Consider the following 24471-nt stretch of genomic DNA (forward strand, 5'->3'; position numbering starts at 1 on the left):
CTACTTTTATAGACTTTTCTAGTGCATTCAACAAAATTGTCCCCCACTTACGGCTAAATTAATCGCATACTGTGTATCTCCCCGAATTACCCTATGGATTCATGATTTCCTTAGAAATAGACCTCAGAGGGTGAAGGTAGGCGATGTCTAATCAGGGGAAATGATTTTAAGTGTAGGTGCGCCTCAGGGCTGTGTCCTCTCCCCATGATTTTTTCCCTGTATACCAGCGACTGTCAGAGTATGACCAGTGATTGTAGCGTCATCAAATATGCGGATGATATTGTCATTACTGGTTACCTGTCAGATGACATTGACTCATACGCCACCACGATTGTAAGGTTTGTCCAGTGGTGCGATGATCATTTGTTACAACTTAATTTAATGTGTCCAAAACTAAGGAGCTGATTATGGATTGCGTCGCAAGCCAGTAACTCACGCTCCCATTTATGTTCATGGGGAACACGTAGAAGATAAGTAGATACAAGAACCATGCTGAGTAACAAAATTGACTGGTCTAGTAATGTCACAATTGTACATAAGAAATCAAACCAGAGGCTGTATTTCTTGAGAAAACTGAAGAACCTCAGAGTGGATAAAAACAATCATGACCTTGTTCAATAAATCCCTCATTCAAAGTGTTTTGATGTATAACATAATTTGTTACTTTGCCAATGTTACAAGAATCGATGTGAAGATGACTGAGCAATCTAGGAAAGTTGTTCAGCGGGTTAATTGTTGTTCACTTACCTCCGTTAGACTGCTCGTATATCATGAGAGAGTCTGCAATACATTGAAACAAATCATGCAAGACCCAACACCCCTTGTTTGAGCACTACATTTACAACCCCTCTGGACTGCGTTTATGCCCACCACGTACACTTGGGGCCCGCTACAGATACTAATATGTGCCTAATTATATCCATATATTAAATTCACAAGTGAGAAGATAAGTTTCTTATTTGTAGGACTTGCTGTATATATGTTTGTAATACTATACTTGTATCGCAGTCTATTGATACTTATACTATTGCTTTTTTTTCTTTTACGACCTGTGTAAGCCGAATTTCCTATTCTGGGAAATAAGTTCAATTCAATAATGCTGTGAACATAAAGGCCAGCGAGACAGCTCCAATTAGAGAGCTGTCACAAAACGTTCTCCAATGAAATAAACGATGTGATCACCGTATCGCTTTATAATTGGTTCTCTAATATTTATGCATATTAATTTTTCATCAAGTGCTCTTGATTGGTGCCCATATTTGCGAGATTAAGTTCCATGTGCTCTATTTAAGATACCGCAGCATCCAATAAGTTACAGATTACAGCTCAACGCCAAACATCAGTGACACGTAGAACGGCGAAACGTAAGAAAAATGAAGAGAAAGATGTTTTTTCAACTTTTCTTTTTGGAAGTGATCGTCATCGGTACGGTGCAAGCCGGAAGTAAGTATTTCTCTTTCATAATAACCAAAAATAATCCAGTTCCACAAAAACGGAGTAGAGTACGTTATGATTTTTGTTCTATTTTAAATGTAAATAGGATTAATAGGGTAAACAGGATACTGTATCTGTCTTATTGAATTTAAGAAAAAATACTACAGATTAAACCCTTTTGTAACCTTGTGTTCGCATCGCTGTATGGAAATTAAATTTTCTTTGGCAGCCATCTTGCAGCTAACAAGATCATTTATATATCTCTATTTAGTTTCTTGCATACCCCTCTGCACCCAGTTATGTTTCTATGCTATATCGGGATGCAATCATAACATGATTCTGTCAGTGAGCCTATCTGCATTTTACACACTTTTTCACTACTTCCTCAATTGGTTACAATAGATAGTCCTATAGCAACATTATATGGAATAGTATTCCATATTATTGGCAGTTTAGGTTCAAAGAAATCTGTACTCGGATGGAACTTTACTTAAGGAAAGGCTGTATGGGATAATAGTGTTTATGCTAAGTATATAGGCTTCGAACAGGGTTATAAGAGAACACTAACAACATAACGTGTAATCTAGATCATAATAAAGAAATATAATCAAATGGTGGTTGAGTTTAAATAACAACAATTGTACACCAAAATATTTCTTTCATCGTCATCGTCCCTTTTAACAACATGTTTTACTATGGATGATCTACATAACGGCTTCTTACTGAGAAGGTAGTCCACGTTTGCTTATACAGTTATTCGAGCAAACCAGTCCGAGCAAAACAGTCCGCGAGTTCAGGACTGAGAGCGATAATGCATCTTTCAATACTTCCCTCACTAGGCTTCGATGCATGTACCCTATATTTTGTTTATACTTATTTAAGTTCCTAAAATATGTCATTTCTATGCTATCTGAAATTCAATTTCTTAATCAAAATTCCGCATTAGTATCTGTTCACGTAAAGGAGGCTTGCTATAAAAGATCAAATTTTAGTTCACTTGATTATAGGCTACTGAAAGAGATTTTCCCTAAGAGTAGGCCTACTCCACATGAATTACGTGTAATCCAGATTATAATAGAAGAATGGTGGTTGAATTCAAGAGTTTATATAACAACAATTTATTACCAAGACATTTCTTTCATCGTCATCATCACGTTTTAGAATAGAGTGTACAAGACGCACTAACATCATCTTACTCAGAAGGTGTTGACCGTTAAAGTAATTCGAGCAATGAATCAATAGGGCTCGAATAAAGAATTGAGAGGAGCAATGATTTCTTTATGGCAAATTAGAAATTGCCTTGGCTATCCATTGAAATGGCAGGGCACCATGACAATTCTTTAGCTTTCAAAAATGACAAACACAATTTTCAAAGTTTGAAACGTCATTAAGGACTTTCTATTTCAACGTGCATAACATATTGAGTCCTATAATTTAGTTTTGACCCTTGGTTTGATGTTGAAATTGAATGATCGAGATTCGTCTGAGGGCTCATAATACATAACTTATTTAAATGGCCACGACATTTGTTGCCGTAGGTAACTGGCAAATTTGTAAGGAATATGGATACCTAGCCAATTTGCCACAGACTCAGTCCTTTTGATGTGTGTAATAAGCTCATTCAAAATCTCTTGACATTTTTGAAAAAGCTCTTTTCGATTCCAAGATATACACATTTGACGCTTTGATAAATCGAGAAACTCATTATATATATATGCAAACTATGGCATGGAGTGTTACGCTCATCAATATTTCTTATTTTAGCCTTTAATAAGTTATCCCCTAATTAAAAGCCCAAAAATATTATTCCACATATATTATTCCTTCGTATTATATATATAGCTATATATATATATTTTTATATTAATATTTAAGCTGCGTCCATTTTATTTTTCATATCCATATTTTAAGGGTTTTGTCATTTTGTTCTCATCGTAAAGCGCTATTGAACATGTTTAAGCATGAAAAGAGCGCTACATAAATATGGTAAATAATAATAACAAAAAACAATAATATTAATATATCATTTGAATTATGTGACGTTCTTCTTTTCAAAGAATACAATAAAATATTTCAAAAAATCGCCCGTATTCAGTGTCCTTGAAAAGGAGGTTGTGATAACAAAGGCAAAACATAACAGAAAAATAGGCAGTCACTCCCTTTACATCCTCAATGTGCATAAGTAGCTAATGTTTATTCATAAATAAAACTAGAATTAAGAAAAGATTTGTAAATTGGTCAAACCTTGATGGATTTTGATGGAAATTGCAGCTATTTTCATGGCTTCTAAAGACTATTAAAGTGATTAAAACAATGTTGTTCATAGGTGTTCGTAGACATTTAAAGGCATTGCAGACTCGCCCCAAACCGCGTGCGGCCATCTTAAAAAGTTAGCTTTCTGTTGCTGGCAAGTGACGTTTTGTTCGTGTCGCTACAACATGCAGACAGTATGAAACGTGATACCTTGTTATGTTTAGCTGGACCTGAGATGTCCATCGCTGTATCGTTTATACACTGTGCTGTGGGTATTGACCGCAGCTGTATGTACTGACTGTACACTAGTGTCTAATACTCTAATTACCGACGGTAGTAGGCTGTGTGTGTATTTTCTGGGATTGATGATGGTGTCTAACACTTCTGTTACACCTCATTCAAAACTAGGTCAGGTTACCGGCATTAGACGTTTCTTTTGCGTGAGTCTTCACACCCTTTAAAGACGGTTAGCGCGCCGATGTTCCGCTGGTGACGTCAGTTAACTCCAGTCCTGCCGTACCCTTCTGTGTCATTGAATAATGATCGAACATAAACTATAAAAAATAGGATAAAACCTCAAAGGTTAACATTACCAAAATTAGTTTATCGTTTTCAAATCTTGTTTTTGCGCTTTTTTATTCTTATTTTCGATTCGCAGGATTGTGTGATTTTGCTTCGAAGTTTCCATGTAAAGGAGATCATTGTTTACCTTGTTTGGGAGACAAAAGTAAGTCAAAAACTGATATATTTAGTTTAGCAATTTCAAATGCAAATAAAAAAAAATCAAATTAATGATTTTTTTTTCCAGCGAACTGACTGTTTTATTTGGCATTGTTGATTGTTCATGGTCGGAAAGTTTCGCATTCCCCCCTAAATTTTCAACAAGAACAGAAACAAAGAGAAACAAATAGAAATACAATCATTTCATTGTTAAAGCAGAAACACGAGAGAAACAAACGGGAAAAAATCATCCATTGTTAAAGAAGAAAACAAATTGAAACAAATAGAAAAAGAAAAAACAATCATTTCATTGTTGAAGAGACGAAATTAATTATCAAATTGGATTTTTTTCCTGCATTTTTCAATATTTCAGCTAAGTAAACAATCCATGGTCCATTAATTTTAGTCGTGCTTGAAAATAAAACATTTGAAATTATGTTGAGGTCTAAAAGGGGGTTAAGGTTTACACACTATATTCATCTGGATCCACGCCTGACGTCACTGTGTTTCATTAATTTATTTATTTTTGTTTTTTCACAAAATTCACAACTTTCAACGAAATTATCAACATGGACATGACAAAGTTTATTAGTAAATGACAGCTATCACTGTGTTTGTTATTTCATGACAAGCTGGACGATTGTTAACAATGTTCGCATTTGTTGTCAATCTTATATCAGGTAAAGTAATGTAGTCGAATCCACCTTTCCGTTTATAATGATATTCCGACCATTGAATCAACACTCAGAAAGACGGACAACAATGTTTGGTTAAAGACGAAAGAAAGTTTACTCTGTAGAATTATGTTAGATCCATATTTGCTAAAAAGTTCATATTCCATAGTCTTATACGGCGTTTATATCATAACAAAATACTCTCGTAGTCGTCACGGTAGTGTGAGCTACCCAATGAAGAGGGCTAAATTGAAATACCGCCAGGTTCAATCTAAAGGTTTCCAATTTTCCTATCTCAGGTTTAACTGATGTATCAGTTGAACTGATTTTACATTAACATCGTTCTTCTTTCCTTTTTTTGTCTTACTTGAATATATAGTTAAGACAACCGAAGATACAACGGAGATAAGTACTAGACTCACTAGCGAACAGCAAGGAACGCAAACCAGTAAGTCCGATTTGCATTTCAAATGTTATCATATATTTCGGAACATATCGCTCTCATAAACGTCACGGTAGTGTGAGCTACCCTATGAAAAAGGCAAAATTCAATCAATATACCGTCAGGTCCAAGCTAAAGGTTTTCTTGTTTTCCACCTCAGGTTTAACTGATATATGAGTACAAAAAAATGTTTTCATCAACATCATTTCTGCTCTTCTTTGTCTTACTTGAATGTAGTTAAGACAACCGAAGAAACAACGGAACTAAGTACTGGATCCACGACTGAACTGCAAAGCACGGAGTCCAGTAAGTCCGATATGCATATCAAATGTTACCATATATTTCTGAACAAAATGCTTTCACAGTCGTCACTGTGGTGTGAGCTACCCAATGAATAGGGCTTAATACCGCCAGGTCCAATCTAGAGGGTTTCCATGTTTTCCATCTCAGGTTTAACTGATAAGTACAAAAAAATGTTTTCATCAACATCATTTCTTCTCTTCTTAACTTTGTCTCACTTGAATGTAGTTAAGACAACCAAAGAAACAACGGAACTAAGTACTAGATCCACTACCGAACTGCAAAGCACGGAGTCAAGTAAGTCCGATATGCATATCAAATGTTACCATATATTTCTGAACAAAATGCTTTCATAGTCGTCACGGTAGTGTGAGCTATCATATATATATTTTCACGACTTATCGGTACATGCAAATTGAATAAAAAACAATCATGTATTATTGTGAAAATTCAATCATGGTAAAGTCTCGATTTAATCAACTCGCAGGTACATTTGTTCCTACGTGCCCTACGAACATGATCTACGGAACCTGTAGTTGCCAAGCAACATGTGAAGATCCCAACGGACAATCTGGTTGTAATAGTGACTGTTTGGGAAGTGAGGGCTGTGCCTGTCCAGCTGGTTTCTTAATGCAAGGGAGTGACTGCATCAGTGCGAGTGAATGCGGGTGTTTCGTAGCAGAGGCCAACTTGGTTATACCAGTGAGTATTTACAAGATCAAAATATCACGTGAATGTGCAAACGAATCAGAAATGAACTTAAGCTAACGGACTTTGCGATAACACAAAATGTAAGTATAAAGTCCATTGTTTAATAAATGCCATTATTATATTTTCTTCTATTCAATTCAAGAATGGAGAAACATACGTTAACGATGACTGCACACAAAAGTGTTCTTGTAACAATAACCAACTGATCTGTGAAGATGACTACAGCTGTAGTACCAATGCTGTGTGTGATCTGAAGAATGGAGTACGAAAGTGTTCTTGTAATGAAGGATATGAAGGTGACGGTGAAACTTGTGTATGTTTGTACACAGACTGTAAGGATGTTTACGACGCTGGTCATACAAAAGATGGCGTTTACACAGTCCTTCCAACTGAATGGCCCGGTCCAGCGTTCAGTGTCTACTGTAAAATGGATAATGGTGGAGGATGGACTGTAAGTTATTACAGCATAAATCAACTTTGTGTGACAGTGTAGTATAAAGTGTATTTTCAAACAGTTGTATTGCCTGATAATCAAAAGTAAATTTTTACAACAGATTTAAAACAAATGCTTCAAATAATGATAATTAAACAAACATGTATCCAAAGCCTATGAGTGGTATATTTCATAAGTTCCTAGGAGACTGTTTAGCATTTATGTTACTCAGCGCCTTCCCTTAGAGGTCCATTTAGATCATTTCGCTGCCTTTCTCTTATTCAGGTTTTTCAACGTCGCATTGGTGGCAGTACTAGTTTTAATCAAAACTGGGCTGCGTATAAAGATGGTTTTGGTGATATCAATGCGGATTTCTGGCTTGGGAACGAGAAACTTTATTACTTGACAAAACAGAAAGATTACTCGCTTCGCTTCGATGTTACTACTTCAAATGGAGACTCTAAATATGCTTTATATTCGGAGTTCCGAATAATGTCAGAGAGCGATAACTACAGACTCGACATACCTGGCAGCCATAGCGGAACTACAGGTTTGTTAAGCCTTCTTCTAATTTCACCTTTTTAATATATTTCACTGTAAGCCACCACAAAAGACAAACAGATCGATACTAGCCAAGTAACTGTGATATTTATTAAATGCCTTCAGTATTCTAAAGCGGTCGGCGATGTAATGAGACCAGGGCATATTCGTAAAACGATAGAAGAAGATAGCACATTTACATAATATGAAAAAAGGAAAATATAGGCCCTTTTATATCAGAATTTTTTTCGGTCATACGCTTTAGTTGTCGTGTTTTATTTGTATCTATCTATGTATATAGATATATATATATATATAGATACATATACATGTACATATATATATACATATACATATACATATATATATATATATCTATATACATATACATATATATATATATACATGTATATATATATATATATATTAATATATATATATATACATATATATATATTTATATATATATATATATATATATATACATATATATATATATATATATATATATATATTTATATATATATATATATTTATATATATTGTGAAATATAGGTAACCTATAAGTGATCTTCATACTTGCATTGTAAACAAGTAAAAATATTCCGCGATGTACTGGGTTTTTTTTCAAGTTAATTATATGGAGTCCTCGTCGACGAACCGTCCTAATTGTCTCTTCCTTTGGCAGGTACACGTTTTCTCGAAAAAAACAAGGGCAAAGATTTCAGCACGTATGATCGAGACAATGATGAATGTAATAAATACCACTGCGCGTCCAAACACGGAGGCGGTTGGTGGCATTCGAATTATTGGTGCAATATTTGCGATACTGGTGGTACTCATTGTGACCAGTTCTACTCAGCAGTAAGCTGTTACACCGTTTGTACCAGTGAAAACCTTAATGGTAAATACAACGGGGGCCAGGGACAGAACATCTTCTCTAACCACGATTCCTACTGCGATATAACGTTCACCGAGATGAAAATTCGGCCGACTTAAACGTAATGACTTCAAACGTAACTGAATATTTAGTCCAACGAGTCAGATTAACTGTTTGAACCAAACCATTAACAAATAGAGAGAGGCTAATCGTTGAATTGAAGCAGCTTTGTTCATTGTGGTTCATTCAGCTTTCAAAACTGATCATTAATTATACTAAAACTAACATCAATGGATTCATGAGCTCGATTATTATGTCAAAATTCAATTTCGAAAATAAAACTGCAAAAAAATACATTCTGAAACTTTCTGATATTCTCTGTATGTGACAATCGCGTTTCTGCGCGTCAGGCGATTTCAAATAGGCTATTATCATGTATGCAATTAAACTTTAGCATTCGTGGAAACGTGGTGATATAAGCTTGAAGCTGCTGAATTTCTTTACCATCATTATTTTCCTGATTTGAGTTTCCTTGATCCTCAATCAATAACTCAATCAGAAAACATTTATATAGCCCCAATATCAACAGCAGTTGCACGAAGGCGCTAAAAGACATTAAAATGTAGTTAACGTCTCTTTTCCTGGGAATATGAGAGGTGTCATCGATGATATCGTGCACGTCATCAGATCACGAGATGAACACTGGATGAGAACCCGTCTGTGGTCAAATCTCGGGGGACTACACATAACAGCTTGCGGGTTTGATGACGAGCGCGTTATTGCATGTGAATTAACTAAGCACCTAAGTACTTATTATCCAAATATTTCTTAAATGTACTTCAAAATATATTGAAAAGTAAGGAAACTGAACTTTACTCATCAAACATATCTAACTTCCATGAAACAATAACTGCTAGATAAACCATCAAAGTGTTAATTTGATAATTGGTATCACGTGGTTTCCTGTAATTCGATACTAATTCCTTATGTTTATAGGAGTGTGGAAATGACGGAATAGAGTATTATGATCACCACTGCGTGTCAAAAAGTTGTGAGACTGTAGCGTCGTTTATTATAATAGTAATTGATCTTTTATTGATTTCAACAGAAATGCCCTTTTTTCTTGTAAATGAAATGTAATATTATATCTATATTTGTGTTATCCTGTGGAAATCATTAGAGTTTAAATTAAATTGGCAATCATTGTTTAATTGTGTTGCTTTTGTTTGACGTTGTTACTTAACAAGGAGAAAGGGTGGTTCAGTTGCGTAACGCCAGGATGCTGAGGGGATGGATGGGAGAAGGGCAACCGGGGCCCCAGAGGCTTTGACCCTTGATCCTGAAGCAAACCATAATACGCTTCACACTGCGTTCAAAAGTAACAGTTTGCCATCATCAAAAAATGTGGAAACCGAATAATTTGCTCAAGAGGGAAGGTCATTCTGACGATCATTACGTCAGTACATCTGGCTCTGTCAGTATATATGGTCCTACAAGTGTATATGGTTGGTCATATATCTGGCCCTGTCAGTATATCTTGGTCCTGTCAGTATATCTGGCCCTGTCAGTACATGCAGCAAAACCAGTATATCTGACCTTGTCAGTATATCTGACCCTTTTAGTACATGCGGCACAGCACGTTTATCTGGCCTTGTCAGTATAACCGGCCCTGTCAGTATATCTGGCCGTGTCAGTATGCTTGCCCCTTTCAGTACATGCGGCACATCCAGATTATCTAGCCTGGTCAGTACATGCGGCACAGCTAGTTCATCTGGCCCTGTCAGTATATGGCATTGTCAGTATATTTGGCCCTGTCAGTATATATCTGGCCCTGTCAATACATGCGGCACATCAAGTATATCTGGCCCTGTCAGTACAAGCAACATAGTCAGTATATCTGGCTCTGGCAGTATATCTGGCCCTGACAGTACATGCGGCACATCCAGTTAATCTGGCCCTGGCAGTATATCTGCCTTGTCAGTATATCTAGGCCTGTCAGTATAACTGGCCCTGACAGTACATGCGACAGAGCCAGTATATCTGGCCCTGGCAGTATATCTGGCCTTGTCAGTATAGTTGGCCATGTTAGTATAGTTGGCCTTGTCAATATATCTGGCGTTGTCATTATATCTGGCCCTGTCAGTATATCTGGCCCTGACATTAAATGTGTCATCGCCAGTATATCTGGCCCTGTCAGTACATGCGGCACAGCAAGAATATCTGGCCTTGTCAGTTCATGCGACAGAGCCAGTATATCTGGCCCTGGTAGTATATCTGGCCCTGTCAGTACATCTGGCCCTGGCAGTATATCTGGCCTTGTCAGTATATCTGGCTCTGTCAGTATATTTGGCCCTGTTAGTATATCTGGCCATGTCAGTATATCTGGCCCTGACATTAAATATGTCACAGCCAGTATATCTGGCCTGTCAGTTCATGTGACATCGGTCACTTTTCATAGAAATGAACTTCTAATATTCGATGATATGAATCTTGAGATGTCTAAGCCCTAACCAAATAGAGCCACGACACTACTCTTTTTCCAAATGTGTGTGTGTGTGTGGAGGGGGGGGGGGGGCATTTGATAGTATGTCCTCTACCCATCGAAATGGATTGATGCCCATGCATTAAACGAAGGTAAAAGGTAAACAGAATCACAAATCCATCTAAAAAACCAGAGTTTGCATGTTTACTACATTAATTAATGTAAAACGCCACATGTCACGTGGTCAATAGAGTACAACGGGTCAAAACTTACTATGAGAACTTTTAAAATGAATATGACGAAAGCAACATTGAAGTGGAAAGATTTTTATATTTTTTGAGAAAGTACGCAGGTATCGAAATTTATGTAACCTATGAAGTCCATATTAAAGGACGTGATCGTTTGTGGTAATGGTGTCCCATAAGATGTGTGTATAATATCTAACGGCCATAAATTAGCACTTCTTTAAACTCGAAATGAGCCACCACCACCCCCCCCACCCCGCCACCCCTCTGCTTCCTCCTCCTGCTATGTTTTCTAGCGTTAAATATGAAAAGATAAATTATGGTATTGAAATACTTAGATACTATGTTGATATTGTCACCGTGGGGACCGCAGTTGTTGGCAATGTACAAATCTCCTTTAAAGAAGAGAAGTCCGTAGAGATGAATGGCAAGGGTTGCTTTTAAAGTATTACCTTGACGCTGATTAAGATATAAAATCGTTATGCTGTTACACTGTCACTGAAATGCCTTTATATTTACACCCAATCAGCAACTCGAACGGTGTGGCATAATATTGTTAAGAATGGTTAAGTGTATAAAAAAGCCCGATGTTATGACGAAATTCTTCCATTTTAGTTCTTAACATCATTTTTCATTTTATTATGCTAAACCAAAACATTATGACGCATATGCTATTCAACTCAAACATGAATCTCTAATTCTAAGCAATGGATTCATTTGTAAACATAAGGGTCGGAAATCTTATGTTCCTATTGTTACGTTGGAATGCGAGAGGTCTCGATAATAGTTTCCGTAAGGAACACAGACAAATTGACGAGTCTAGAGAATTTGAATGAGAACGTAAACTACATTGAACAATGGAGTCTGAACCAACAACAACAAATGGTAATTACAAATATATAGAAAATTACTCACAAACTTAAAGGTCAAGTGACACGTAACAGATTTCCTTCAAACTTACACAAATTGAAAAGCAATATATCAAAACCCTATATTCCAAATTTGGAGTTCCACAATTGTTCCTTTGCTGTTTTAATTAAGTTAATAACCAAGCTAATTCCGTAAGATAATGACGTCACGGGGGAACCGCCAATGTTACCAAAACTAGATATGCCTAATATGCTAATCGAGATCAAAGCCGTAAACAATACGTCACGAACAGTTAACAAAATATCAGATGAGAATGGGTACACAACAGTACAAGAAAGTTTCGTGTTCGTCAAACACTGTATACAGCGATATCTTAGTACCAGTGCACTCAGCCAGCCTATAACTGCCTATAAGTAAAGATTGGCTTGGACCTTCGAGCGAATCTTATGTTTGCAGTGCGCCCTTCACCAGTTAAAGTTTCGATTCCTATCGCCTATCCGCGCAACTTGGACCTGGAACACCAACAGCTCGCCGTCTACAAGACAATGCTGTTCCTTCTCTATTTGGAGAAAGTATCTTCAAATCTCGAGGAGATATAGAAACAAGTAGACCAGTAGTTGCGAAGCTGGATCGGAAAAGAGTAAGTGTATTTTCTGGCCTAGGCCTACTACAACAAGGATTAACTTGGTGTTATTACTAAATTACAGTAGGCTAATTCTTATTAATTCGTACAGTTAGTTAGGCCCTAAATTAGGTACGGCGACGATAAAGTTAGGCGTAGGCTAGGGCTATATTAACTTTTATCTGTGGTACATCATGAAAAATCCAGAATAACAAGCATAAGATGTTTGCATGTCATTTTGCCCAATATTATAATGTGCTCCCACCTATCTATATACTCAGAGTCATAGCTCATATGTTTCACAGTAAATTACATCCTTACATTTTGCCATTTTTGTTGGTAGGGCTGCAATTTTTGTTACAAGAGAAAACGCTTGTGACAGGTACTTTCAAACATATCAAACTGCTTCTTAAATGAACTTTCATAACTTCCTTGTTATTTTTTTTTCTCCCAATTTTCAATACTTAGATTAATCTAGAAGCTGTTCCCCAACCAACTGCAGTGAAAATAAAGGCAGGATTCTGCAGAATGTACATCTCCATCTAAAGGTAGCATGATCTTGTAGACATGTGCTTGATATTACCGAAAAACAGTTGGGAAATGGGGGAGGGGAGGGTGGTGACAGGCATTAAAGATTTAAGTAGTCAGTTTTGAACGGGATACAAGGAATCCACCAGTAAAACATCGAGGCAATTATATGGGGGGCAAGCTACCAGACAAAAAGGAGGCAGCAGTATTACGGCAGAAAGGTCCCCATAAATAGGCTTTAATAGAGTGATGGATGGGGAGGGGGTGGGGGGGGGGAGAAAATGTGGTAGAGAAGTGTAAGCTAGGGTAATACAAGGAAGAATGGAAAACTTTCATACATCTAGAGTATTCTATAGCAGAAGTGAGTACAGGGGCCAAAATTTTAGAAACAGGACTCGTTGAAAGCAAAATAGCAATTAAAACTGCACATCGGGCAGGCTGACTAGGGGATAATATACATTGTATTTTATCCATCATATCCACCTGCCTGACGAGAGTGGTTGAGGAGGCTATACCTGATGGCTTCACAGGAAAATATAAAGGCTACATCTATAGTTACTGAGAGAAGGGAGATTACATTGTAGTTATACTATATGAAACCAAGCTGAAGTCAATTGCAATGCTCATGGTGTGAGTGGCCCATATTTTTGCAGCCACATAAAGCAGAAGGATATGCTCTCCTTCAGAAAAGATAAGTGAACCATCTAGGCAGCTGACCCCTGTCCAAGAGCATCCCACTGTATGTGAGTGGTATAATAAGCGTTTATTCTAATTTTCACTGAATGTAATACATGTAGAAGTCCAGTGTTCACTGGTCCCCCTACCACCATTGAAGTTGCTGACTGGACCAACAGAGACAAGAACACCATCAAAGCAACCAGGGCCATCTCACAGTGGCGATGATAGTCCGTCTGCTGCTGTGGCATCCACATCGGGATACATCGAAAAACCGCCAGGTAGTCCGGACTACACTCCATCAGTTAACTCATCTGAACATGACAAAGATGACGCTTCAAGGTAATTTTCAAGATTGATAGTAGATAAGTCTGGAAAATCAATTGGTGCTATAACTTTCTGGAAAGAGGATCAATATTAATTTTGACACCAACACTGTGGGGCAGTCTGGAATGTGTGGTGAGGCCATCAGTCTTTACTTCAGTTAGCATATACATACTGTATCTGGTAGAGTTGTCACAGCTGTATGTGAACAAGAAATAAAGGCACAAAACAAGTAGTTGGATTTAACAGAGTATATTATATCTTCACTTGGCTGGATATCTGCTACTGAATACAAATGGTGAAAGTTGCATCTTATACACTCTTTTACCATGGATTACAAGGGGATGGGACAGGATGTTACTTTGTCCACATGTTTACTTTACTATATAAACAGTGGTTAAGCTACTGAGACAATGACCACACATCCTGCCTGCAAACCTGACCCATGTATCCACACCAATTGAGGTGTACTCAGCTGTCGCCTTAGTTGGGCATCCAAAGACTTGACTGACTGTGCCATGCCTATTGACCGAAATGGAGTGATTGGAATGCCTCTATCTAAATGGTATGTTTTTATGAACTATTATTATATTATTCTTCATATCTTTACTATTCTACAGATTATGTATGTGAAATTCTTGACTGCTTGCCACAACTTCTGCAGAATTGTAACTCCGGGAGAGGAGTGTCCTGTTCCTGTCAGAAAAGAGCCCCCACCACTTGCAAGCTCCTATGTTCATCCGAACAATGAGGATGCCATAAACCAACACCGAAGCAGATTTCAAAAGCTTTGCTGAGGTACTGTAGTTGATGGCCTCCCAATTTCTAATTTTATTTCATTGTAGTGGGGAGCAATCGACTCTGTGAATCGTCTGTTCACATGATGTTTTGGCACAGCTGCAGAGCAGTGTTAATTAACAGGTCGCTACCAGCCTTTAGGGAAGTTGCTAAAGTTTTACATTAAAGTTTTACTTACATCTGGTTTCCGTTGTAACTAACTAAATGATAACATTATATTTAAAAATAAGTTCCAATGACAAGTATTCCTCTCTAGAGAGCTTAGACTTCATAAATATAAATTTCATGCTGACTTACTATTTGTATGCAACTTTGGTGTTTCATACATGTTGCCAATTTTTTGTTTTTCTCGAAAAGAATTGACAGAAATTTGCTGTTTGTTCCCCGCATGGGGTAAAATGTGATTTTTTTTATCCCATTTATGATCAAGTAACCTTGATATTCCATGGATTAATGAACAATTTCAGATTGATTCTCATTACACTTTTATTAAAATGAAAGCCTAAGCTCTCCAGATCCCATTGACATAGTGGTTTAGGGTACTTTATTCAAACTATTCTTCTATTTTAACCTAGTATATTTGAGATTTCAATCATCCAGATTTTGTTGGCAGGCTACTAGAAGTGACAGCTTTGCTTACAAGAGAGAATACATACAAAAAATTAACTTGAGTTTTTATTATTTATTACTGTTATGTACTTCGCAAACTTGAAAATGTAAAATTTCATCCAAGATTGTAGTTAATACCATGAACCAGAAAAATGTAAGCTGGAATTCCAAAATGTTCACCATTCAGCCACAAAACAGACAGGACTGAACCCTGTTTCTATAAAACTTTGCAGAAATGATACTATGACTTGGCATAAACAGTCCACATTCTCACAGTCTTGATAATTTAAATCCTTCATACTGTTCAGATGGTAAAGCTTCTCTAATCCTCCTTACTGCATAGGATGGGAGAACAACACAAATCTCCTTCCCTAAAAATTGCTAGCGCATCCGTGGAAGTTGTCTGTATGCTGTGTGTCTATATTTCCTGTATAATAATCATATGAAAACCAGCTATAAAAGATGAAGACACACAAAAGCTTGGTAGCCATCTGTGGACGTCAATTTAAAATAAATTTCTATATGATTTCCAGAATTTGCTTGGCCCCTAAATCTGCCTCCCCTAAAGTAAGCCTAGCTATGCCATTTATACAAACTGATCGTTGTATCTCGGGGACTAAAATTTGTAAATGGATCGTGCACAAGCATGGTGGACATTTTTTGTGTGGCACTTGGTTCCATGGCTCAGTGTTAATGACTACTATGTCAGTCATCATGATAAGGGTTAACCTCAAGGGCATTACACCAGTTTTTGGACAAAATGACCTCATCAGAAGCAGGTTTTGAACATGGTGCACAAATTTTCTTGATCAAATCAATATCTTAATGTTATTCCTTTCACAACGAAACAAACTAAACTATGAATACACCCTCTGTATTGTTACATCTTTCAACAGCAGGTCAGAGCAATGAATAAAGGTATACAACAAAAATAATGTATTCTATACTTACTCTTGGATCCTGTTTTCCTGTGCACATCCACCATACTGTTGACGGTGCATGTAGTAGGCTGTCTGAAGAAACAATGGGTTCAGGCACATAGCTTCAAAACCTGGGTGTAAGGTGATGCATGCAGCACCTTCTTCATCCATCACAGTCCTTACTTATCTATTTCGCTGCAACATCTACACTCCTTTGCTGTAGGCATCACAGCACATTGGCCACAATGACACCTGTAAACAATACAAACCAGTTCAAATAATAAAGAGCCAATTCAATGACTTCATAGCGACCTCAATTATTGGGGCATACTGTACTAACATGTCAAAATAGAAAAGGGGCACCTCTGAAGGGCAATCTACTGTTGAAGCTCCTTACAAGTAACATCACTAGTAAGGAGGGGGTAGCCTCTTCTTATAAGTCTTGCCTCTGTTGGGACAATGCTGCAAAGGAAAATAAAACAGGCCGATGTTGCCTCGTTTCCAACTCTTTCCCACTTCTGAATCCATTCCCTAGATTGAGAAAATCTGGTTATGAAATTAGCTCAAGCGGAAATGACAAAAAGCTGGTGTGAGGTGCCACCTTCTCCATCCCCCTACCCTTTCCCTGATTTGTGGTAACTTCACTAATTTGCCACTATAACTGCTAGGAAATTAATAATAGACCACCTCTGAATTTGTTGTGCACTCTTCCAATTGGCTCCTTCAATCTACTAACCAAATGAAATATGTCTGTGTGACATGTTCCGGGGCATGTGCTGCCACAACTTTTAAGGAAAATAGTAACTTCCTTAACTTTAACTCGACCGCACTTTCATGTTAATTTTGCTGCCCCATCAACAAATTGGCTAGCTAAGAGTATGAACAAAGTTAGGAAACATTTATTGGTTCTAGGCCTAACTAGTGACACAACTATCCTATATACAGTATAGTAGTACGCTAGGCGTAACGTTACCGTTGTATTCCGTCAAGACGATCAATTTCGACATCGCTGTCCGATCCCGGTTCCTCTTCGCTGGTCTCCGGTTCGAACATGTAGGGAAAAACTTCCCCACGATAGTCCACCATGTCCTCCATTTCCCTTACTTCTTCGCTGTTGCTATCTAAATACTGTGTGTCAATGCCACCGGCAGCCATGTCGCGATATGTATAAGCTATGCTGTGCTGTGTATATATGCGTACTACAGTGCGTGTGTAGAAACTGTATGTTGTAGCAATAAGCATGCACTTTCGATTTGGTAAACAAATGACGTCATTTGTTTCGGCTTTCCCTGAACGAGTCAATCTAGCCGATTTTTGCGGAGTTTATGTTGCTTGATAGGAAGAAAATGCAAGGAATTTATGAAAAACGAAGTCAGTGGATGTTTTGTTCGATGTCTTATGTATAAATTTGTGATTTTTCATCTTAATCCAAATCTTAACTTTCTTGTAACAGACTGCTGAAAAAGGTTATATTTTCGAGAAGTTTGAGATTTCTACATACCCAATGCACTGCGCAGAACATATACAGTTTGCACTCTTCTGCGCTCCCCCCGTGACGTCACTGAATCTTTTACGTAATAGTACTTTTTACCGATTTCTACCCCTTTGGAGACGGAAAAAAATCGCGGTGTTGGGTTTTTGTTAATGTAAGAATTGTTAAGTTTAATATTATGTAAAGTCAAGTCTACGTGTCGCTTGACCTTTAACAAGATAGGATACACTTTAAAACACGCTGGTCTCTTCCAACGGTGATATCCCTCAGCGGCCACGACCTTGATGACGACGATTCTCGGTCCGTTGTACCGCGAAATTCACTGGTCCTCGACGGAGTTTCTCGCGATCCCAGAAACAGCAGTCACCTTCTTTCCGGCGATGCTCCAAAATAGAAGACGGACATCCAGCCACAATAGAGTGAAGCACAAGTCGAACTTCTCGCCGACTAAATATTACCAGAGTCAGTCCAAAATCAGCTTTATAGCCATTAACTCCTGGCGTAACGAACTTCCTCAACGGAGACTGAAATTCTTCACCATCTCCGAAATAAAGACTGGAAAACTGTAGTTTCACAGCAAAGTCCTCTTCAAACTTTCGAATGGAAGTGTAGAATCAATCTTGGTATCGATATCTCAATCCTTCAGAAACTACTGGCAGTTGAGCACTGACGATATATAGTAGAATGGTATAATATGTGTCGTCGCTTGTATTCGCTCAGAAACTGAGAAACTCTCCGATCTGGGCGGGTTTATATACGATTCGCCATGTCAAGAATCCTCCAGATCTTTCTCGATACACCTGAGTAACAACGCGACCCGGTTTCTCTATTCGCGGAAGTCCTTTGCATATCTCGCGAACATTCCAGAGAATCCACAAAGATGCGTGCACAGCTTACACGCGATTTCACGTAAACCGACGTTAACCCGAGACCAGTGTGTCATCATAAGGAATATACCAGAACAATCGTGTATTATAACATTCTGACACGGTAACCCGACCTAATTTCTCAAATAATGATTGTCACGTAGGCCATTTCAAATACTTTCTATATTATAACATTAGGTTCCTCAATAGCAGTAACTAGCGTTAGGCTACAATGGGCCCTCGTAACACTTTTGTTGCATATTCAGGCTAACCTAACATAAATTCCTTTCTTTTGTGTAACACGGGAATTCTTTCACGCGGTATAGAGGCACTTAGCACGCATGACCGTGATAATGACGCTTACGGTAATTTCAACTGTGCTGAGAGACACCGTAGCGATTGGTGGCACTCGCATTCTTGGTTCATTGATTCATTCATAGCCATTTGGATTATTGCAATAGTTCGCTCCATGGTTTTCCAGGGTATCTGATTCAGAGACTGCAACGTCTGCAGAACAGCGCAGCCAGGCTTGTTGTAGACTGCTATGACTTCAACACACCATCGTTGAGTATCAGAATTCAGAATTAAGTTCAAAGTACTTCTCATGGTGTATTCATGGAATGGCACCCGCCTATTTGTCAGACGATCTGTCCTTCCGGGTCAATACTCATTATACCTTGCGTTCTAGCAATACACTCACTCTCACTGTTCCCAGAACTTAACTGAAAACCTATGGCGACCGTGCCTTTCCATCAGCAGGCCCAAACTCTGGAATGGTCTGCCCATATCTCTGCGGAGTTCTCCCACTCTCAGTCAGTTCAAGTCTTGTTTGAAGACCCATTTTTTCAAGTTGGCGTTCTATTAGGGTTGTACAGCGCTATTGAATACTTCGTAGATTTTAGCGCTTTATAAGTTTTATTATTATTATTATTATTATTATTATTATTGGTGTTCATTTTGCAATAATAATCAGCGAGTTCACAAGGTCTAATAACCCCCAAACACAGTAATGTGGCCATTTCACGTGTTACTTATTTTCTTATCGTCGATAGGATTGCACTTATATTTAACTAAATTAAATTAAATTATATTAAATTAACCTAGAGCAGAGCATGTCGGATACGCGAGACTCAACTTACTACTACTACTACTAGAGCAGAACATGACCAGAAAGTATGAACTTGATGATCCTCTTTCACGACAAACTTCTTCAAGTCAATTAATATTGACTGATAACTTAGGACGGAACGCAGAAACGTTTTCAACAAGACAACGTTACGTAACAAACTGTAATATTTATATACCTTTACATGGCATTCGTAAATTTCAATCATAATTACTTCTGTGAATTGTATGTTCTTTGACAATGTCCGTCGTAAGTTATCAGTCAATGTCGATCGACTTGGAGACGTTTCTTGTGAAAGAGAAATAAATCTCGTTTTTAACAATGTCGCCCTCACACTCTTGTTATATGATTTTGTGTTTCTTCAAAGTTGCTATCGTGCGCTTTTTGCAACAGTTCATAACTACACCAGTTTGCAGTTAAATAGCTCTTCACAGCTCTTTTATATATTTTACTTAAGGTAAGGGGTCTATACTCCCCCCCCCCGCCCCTTCACCCCGTAACTGCAAGTTAATATCCATTTAGATGAAAACTCGCCCATCCTCTTGAGAATGTATATGTTCATGTTGGCGAGAGAATTTTCAGATAGAAAATCCCATAACTCGGAAAGCTATTGTGAGAAACAAATAAGTTAAATATGAAATTGACTGTAACTACCATATTGAACAATACAATACTACTTTGACTTGTTTTGACCTTCAAGAATACTCGTGATGTAATTTTCCACAATAACTGTCAGATTAAATCAGTTCAGTTAGACCCAGTTTTTGTAGAATTTCATTCACACATGTTCTAATGACACTTTTGGAATATTTTATTATATATCAGACTTTCGAATTATTTTAAAGAAATAGAGAAGTAGAGCAAAATTAACCCTAACATGTGTCTTCAAATCTCTGACTTTTTGTAAAGACCACGGAATATTAGCGGATACGTTCAAAGTAACACATTCAATAAGACGGTTCTAATTAGAAAGGGTTAGAAAATTGAAGTTGGATTAACACATCGGTTGATACATGTTTTTTTTCCTTTAAACTAATGGCTTTAACATCCGTGAAGAATTTCAAATTTTGGCGGCTTGCCACAACATTCAGTTTTAAGGAACAGGGAAAACTTGTTTGCTGGCGTAAGTCCTGCGCGTTGCCTCAGAAGAGAGATGCGCACTCACTTTTATAAAAACTTTGTTTCGATAAGAAAGTAAGATCATTGGCGAGTAGGGGTGAGGGGAAGGGTGGGTGATGAAGAAGGGAGAAGGCACGTGTTCCAGTGCTCCGTGGCTATGCCTCTGCATACCTGGGGTAGGTAGACGCATGTAATGTATATCTCTATATATAGAACATTGGGAAACAAAATAGATGGATTGACGGACGGACGGACGGACGGACGGACGGACGGACGGACGGACGGACGGACGGACGGACGGACGGACGGACGGACGGACGGACGGACGGACGGACGGACGGACGGACGGACGGACGGACGGACGGACGGACGGACGGACGGACGGACGGACGGACGGACGGACGGACGGACGGACGGACGGACGGACGGACGGACGGACGGACGGACGGACGGATGGACGGATGGATGGATGGATGGATGGATGGATGGATGGATGGATGGATGGATGGATGGATGGATGGATGGATGGATGGATGGATGGATGGATGGATGGATGGATGGATGGATGGATGGATGGATGGATGGATGGATGGATGGATGGATGGATGGATGGATGGATGGATGGATGGATGGATGGATGGACATCGAAGGTGTTCAAAGTAACATTCAGTTTATTCGTTATTGGCGGTGATTAATTGATCGCTCAAACTCTTGTTAAAAGACAGCTGTGGAGGTTTATCTGCATATCATCCTATCAGAAATCAACATCGTAGCAAATGTATTGAAATCTTTTGTTACTCACTATCAATAAAATGGAAGAAAATCGAAAGTTTTTAATAAAGTTTGTTTTTGAATATATCAAAAAAAGTTTTTTCATTGGCAACCGCAACAAAGATGTATTAAGAACACCATTCTATTAAAATTATATTGCTATAAATCTCTCGATAATCATGCCTGTTCACAGTAACTAAAATCTAAGGAAAAATATCGTCTTTAATAAAGGTTCTTTTGTGTTCAATATACCAGTAAGTTTATTCATTAATGGCGGCGAGAAGTGACTAATTGTTTGAATCAAGGCTAGGCTTTATGAGATAGAGGAAAAGGATCTGTACTTTGATGAGAACAACCACTTATAGAAGAGCATCATGTATGATTTCAATAAAACTCGAAGAAGCCGAGGTGTACTTTAAATTGAGGTTAAAAAAGGACGGAATGTTATCCGTAATAAACAAATGCACACGCGATCATATATTTTACTGTTATAGTTGTGTTTATGTCTTACAGGCACTAGCCAAGGAGATGTCACCCCTTGTAGGTTGATCCAGGGCCTTCCCAACAACTAGCAGAACTTCCAATATAGTCATGTTTATAACATTGCATTAGTAATGATGGTACAGTACCGTAACGATATTGATTGAGCCTATCTTATCAAGCCATGCTATCTGCTAGATTGTATGCATATGTGGCGTTCTCCTTTTATAGTCTGTACCAATCCGCCCGAATGTTCTCCCTCAGGAAAAGTGCCAAAAAGCAGTAGGAGAACATCTTTGTTATATGTCTGTTGCTTGCGTGTTGAAGAAAATGAATAGAAGTACATGTGGTGCATAAATTGGGTCAATTGAGCCAATGTAAGATCCCTTTAGGCTTCCCAACAGCAGCGTACGAAAATTGTTGACTAGTGAGTGAAGAAGTTTGTTTACAAGTGACGGAAACTTTAGGCTCTCATAGCGTACATGCAAGCTGTGTGTCGACCAATATTTATTTTTTTCTTCAAGTCAACATACAAGTTACTGTAAATAAGCCATTTGTATTTGGAATCAGGGTTTCGCATCTCCGTTATACCAAACTGACAATTTTACTTTCTGTCCAGGATAAGCTTATCACGCTCATAGTATATTACCTGTTTTCATAATGCTCTGAAAAGATTGATTATAAACAAGAAGAAACAGGAAATAAAATGTGTAGCTCAACAGTAGATTTATTCCATTAATGTTGAATGCAAAGTTCTGCATTGCAATTCTGCCTGTTAATTACAGCTTATACAGTGAAATGCATGTTCCAGTGTTTTGATGATCCCAAATCAAGCCTTGAAAGTTGGTATACTATCTTAAGACTTTCTTCATGTGGCCCCAAGTACTTAACTGATAAATGACGTAACAGTGTGTACTATCTGCTACACCATACGTCATTCAACATCTGCTATTAAGCCAGTAGCCACGAATTCTGAAATGGAAACACAATATTTGAGTCATCTTATACTTGTAAAATTATATCTGATACAGTACTACATCGTTATACTTCCCGTGAACTAATTGTAAACAGTGCCACCATTATAAAAGCAAGACACTTATGGTGGCATACTCCTATTTGAGTCTACATCAGACTGCCCGAATGTTCTCCTTCAGCAAAAGTGACAAAAAGCAGTAGGTAAACATCATTTCTGATTATCAATCAGGATCTGGTTTTTGTTTTGTGTGGCTTGCATTTTGAAGACCATGAATGGAAGTACATGTGGTTCGAAACTTGGGTCAATAAACTCATCTTGCTTAAGTTACACGATTTATCACTGCAATGATAAAATATGTTCTGTCTCTTTTCTCTGAAGTCCTCTGTATGTATAATTTTTGTCGATTTTATAGCTTTCTGCTCTTAATATATCATTACGATTTTTATTCATCTCAGTAACGGCATAGATATTTACATTTAATACCGGTCCGCGTTTATTTTCACAATAATTGGGTACATATATGGCAAATTTTGTACCCAGTAACTCAAACAAAAGTATTATATCAAGGAAATTATATTTGGCTTATTTAATTTATCAGTATGCCTTAAGTTTTACTTTTAAGTATTGTCATATATATGTTCCTATTTAAGGGGCGGGGGGGGGGTATGTAAAGTTTCAATGTGTTCCCGGTAAAACTTAAAATATTTGCCTGTCTCTTCTTGAAGGCATTGAAGACTCGCCCCAAACAGCGTGCCGCCATCCCGAAAAAGTTAACTTTCCGTTGCTTGCAGGTGAAGTTTTTCTCTTGTCGCTACAAAATGCAGACAGTAATGAAACGTGATACCTTGTTATCTTTAGCTGGACCTGAGATGTCCATCGCTGTATCGTTTGTACACTGTACTGTGGGTATTGACCGCAGCTGTATGTACTGACTATAAACAATAGTGTCTAATTACCGACGGTAGCAAGCTGTGTGTGTATTTTCTGGGATCGATGGTGGTGTCTAACACTTCTGTTACACCTCATTCGAAACTAGGTCAGATTACCGGCAATAGACGTTTCTTTTTGCGCCAGTCTTCACACCCTTTAAGTTCTTTCCTTTTATCTTTTATCTTTTATTTAGTCGATTTTTCGTGAATACGGTTACATTGTTCAATTATTAATATAAATGTTGTTTTGGT

The 24471-nt window shown here is 37.9% G+C and overlaps 1 protein-coding gene and 1 long non-coding RNA gene across 3 annotated transcripts; one reads left to right on the forward strand and one right to left on the reverse strand.

Moving 5' to 3' along the window:
- The first annotated feature begins 1302 nt into the window (after window positions 1–1302).
- LOC139973711 (uncharacterized) lies at window positions 1303–9593 on the forward strand. 2 transcript variants are annotated; one of them, XM_071980556.1, is made up of 9 exons: window positions 1303–1443; window positions 4346–4414; window positions 5461–5529; window positions 5761–5829; window positions 6052–6120; window positions 6311–6525; window positions 6677–6985; window positions 7253–7517; window positions 8196–9593. In XM_071980556.1, the coding sequence occupies exons 1-9, from the start codon at window positions 1374–1376 to the stop codon at window positions 8504–8506; spliced, it is 1446 nt and encodes a 481-aa protein (XP_071836657.1). In that variant the 5' UTR covers window positions 1303–1373; the 3' UTR covers window positions 8507–9593. The 2 variants fall into 2 exon arrangements, with proteins under 2 accessions (XP_071836657.1, XP_071836658.1); XM_071980557.1 differs by lacking the exon at window positions 5461–5529.
- A 4778-nt stretch (window positions 9594–14371) lies between these two features.
- Window positions 14372–18166, reverse strand: LOC139974100 (uncharacterized). Its single transcript, XR_011795394.1, has 3 exons — window positions 17434–18166; window positions 16492–16712; window positions 14372–15967 (listed from the first exon to the last, which is right to left on the reverse strand). It is a non-coding gene; the product is annotated as an uncharacterized lncRNA (long non-coding RNA).
- Window positions 18167–24471: the final 6305 nt, after the last annotated feature.

This window comes from Apostichopus japonicus, chromosome 9 (genome assembly GCF_037975245.1).
Source record: "Apostichopus japonicus isolate 1M-3 chromosome 9, ASM3797524v1, whole genome shotgun sequence".
NCBI classification, from domain to species: Eukaryota; Metazoa; Echinodermata; class Holothuroidea; order Aspidochirotida; family Stichopodidae; genus Apostichopus; species Apostichopus japonicus.

Bases quoted from the DNA above. Each gene is read 5' to 3' on its own strand.
- LOC139973711 (XM_071980556.1), top strand. From the start codon at position 1,374: ATGAAGAGAAAGATGTTTTTTCAACTTTTCTTTTTGGAAGTGATCGTC. The intron at 6,526-6,676 runs GTGAGTATTTAC...ATTCAATTCAAG, and splicing joins AGGCCAACTTGGTTATACCA to AATGGAGAAACATACGTTAA. The intron at 6,986-7,252 runs GTAAGTTATTAC...TCTCTTATTCAG, and splicing joins ATAATGGTGGAGGATGGACT to GTTTTTCAACGTCGCATTGG.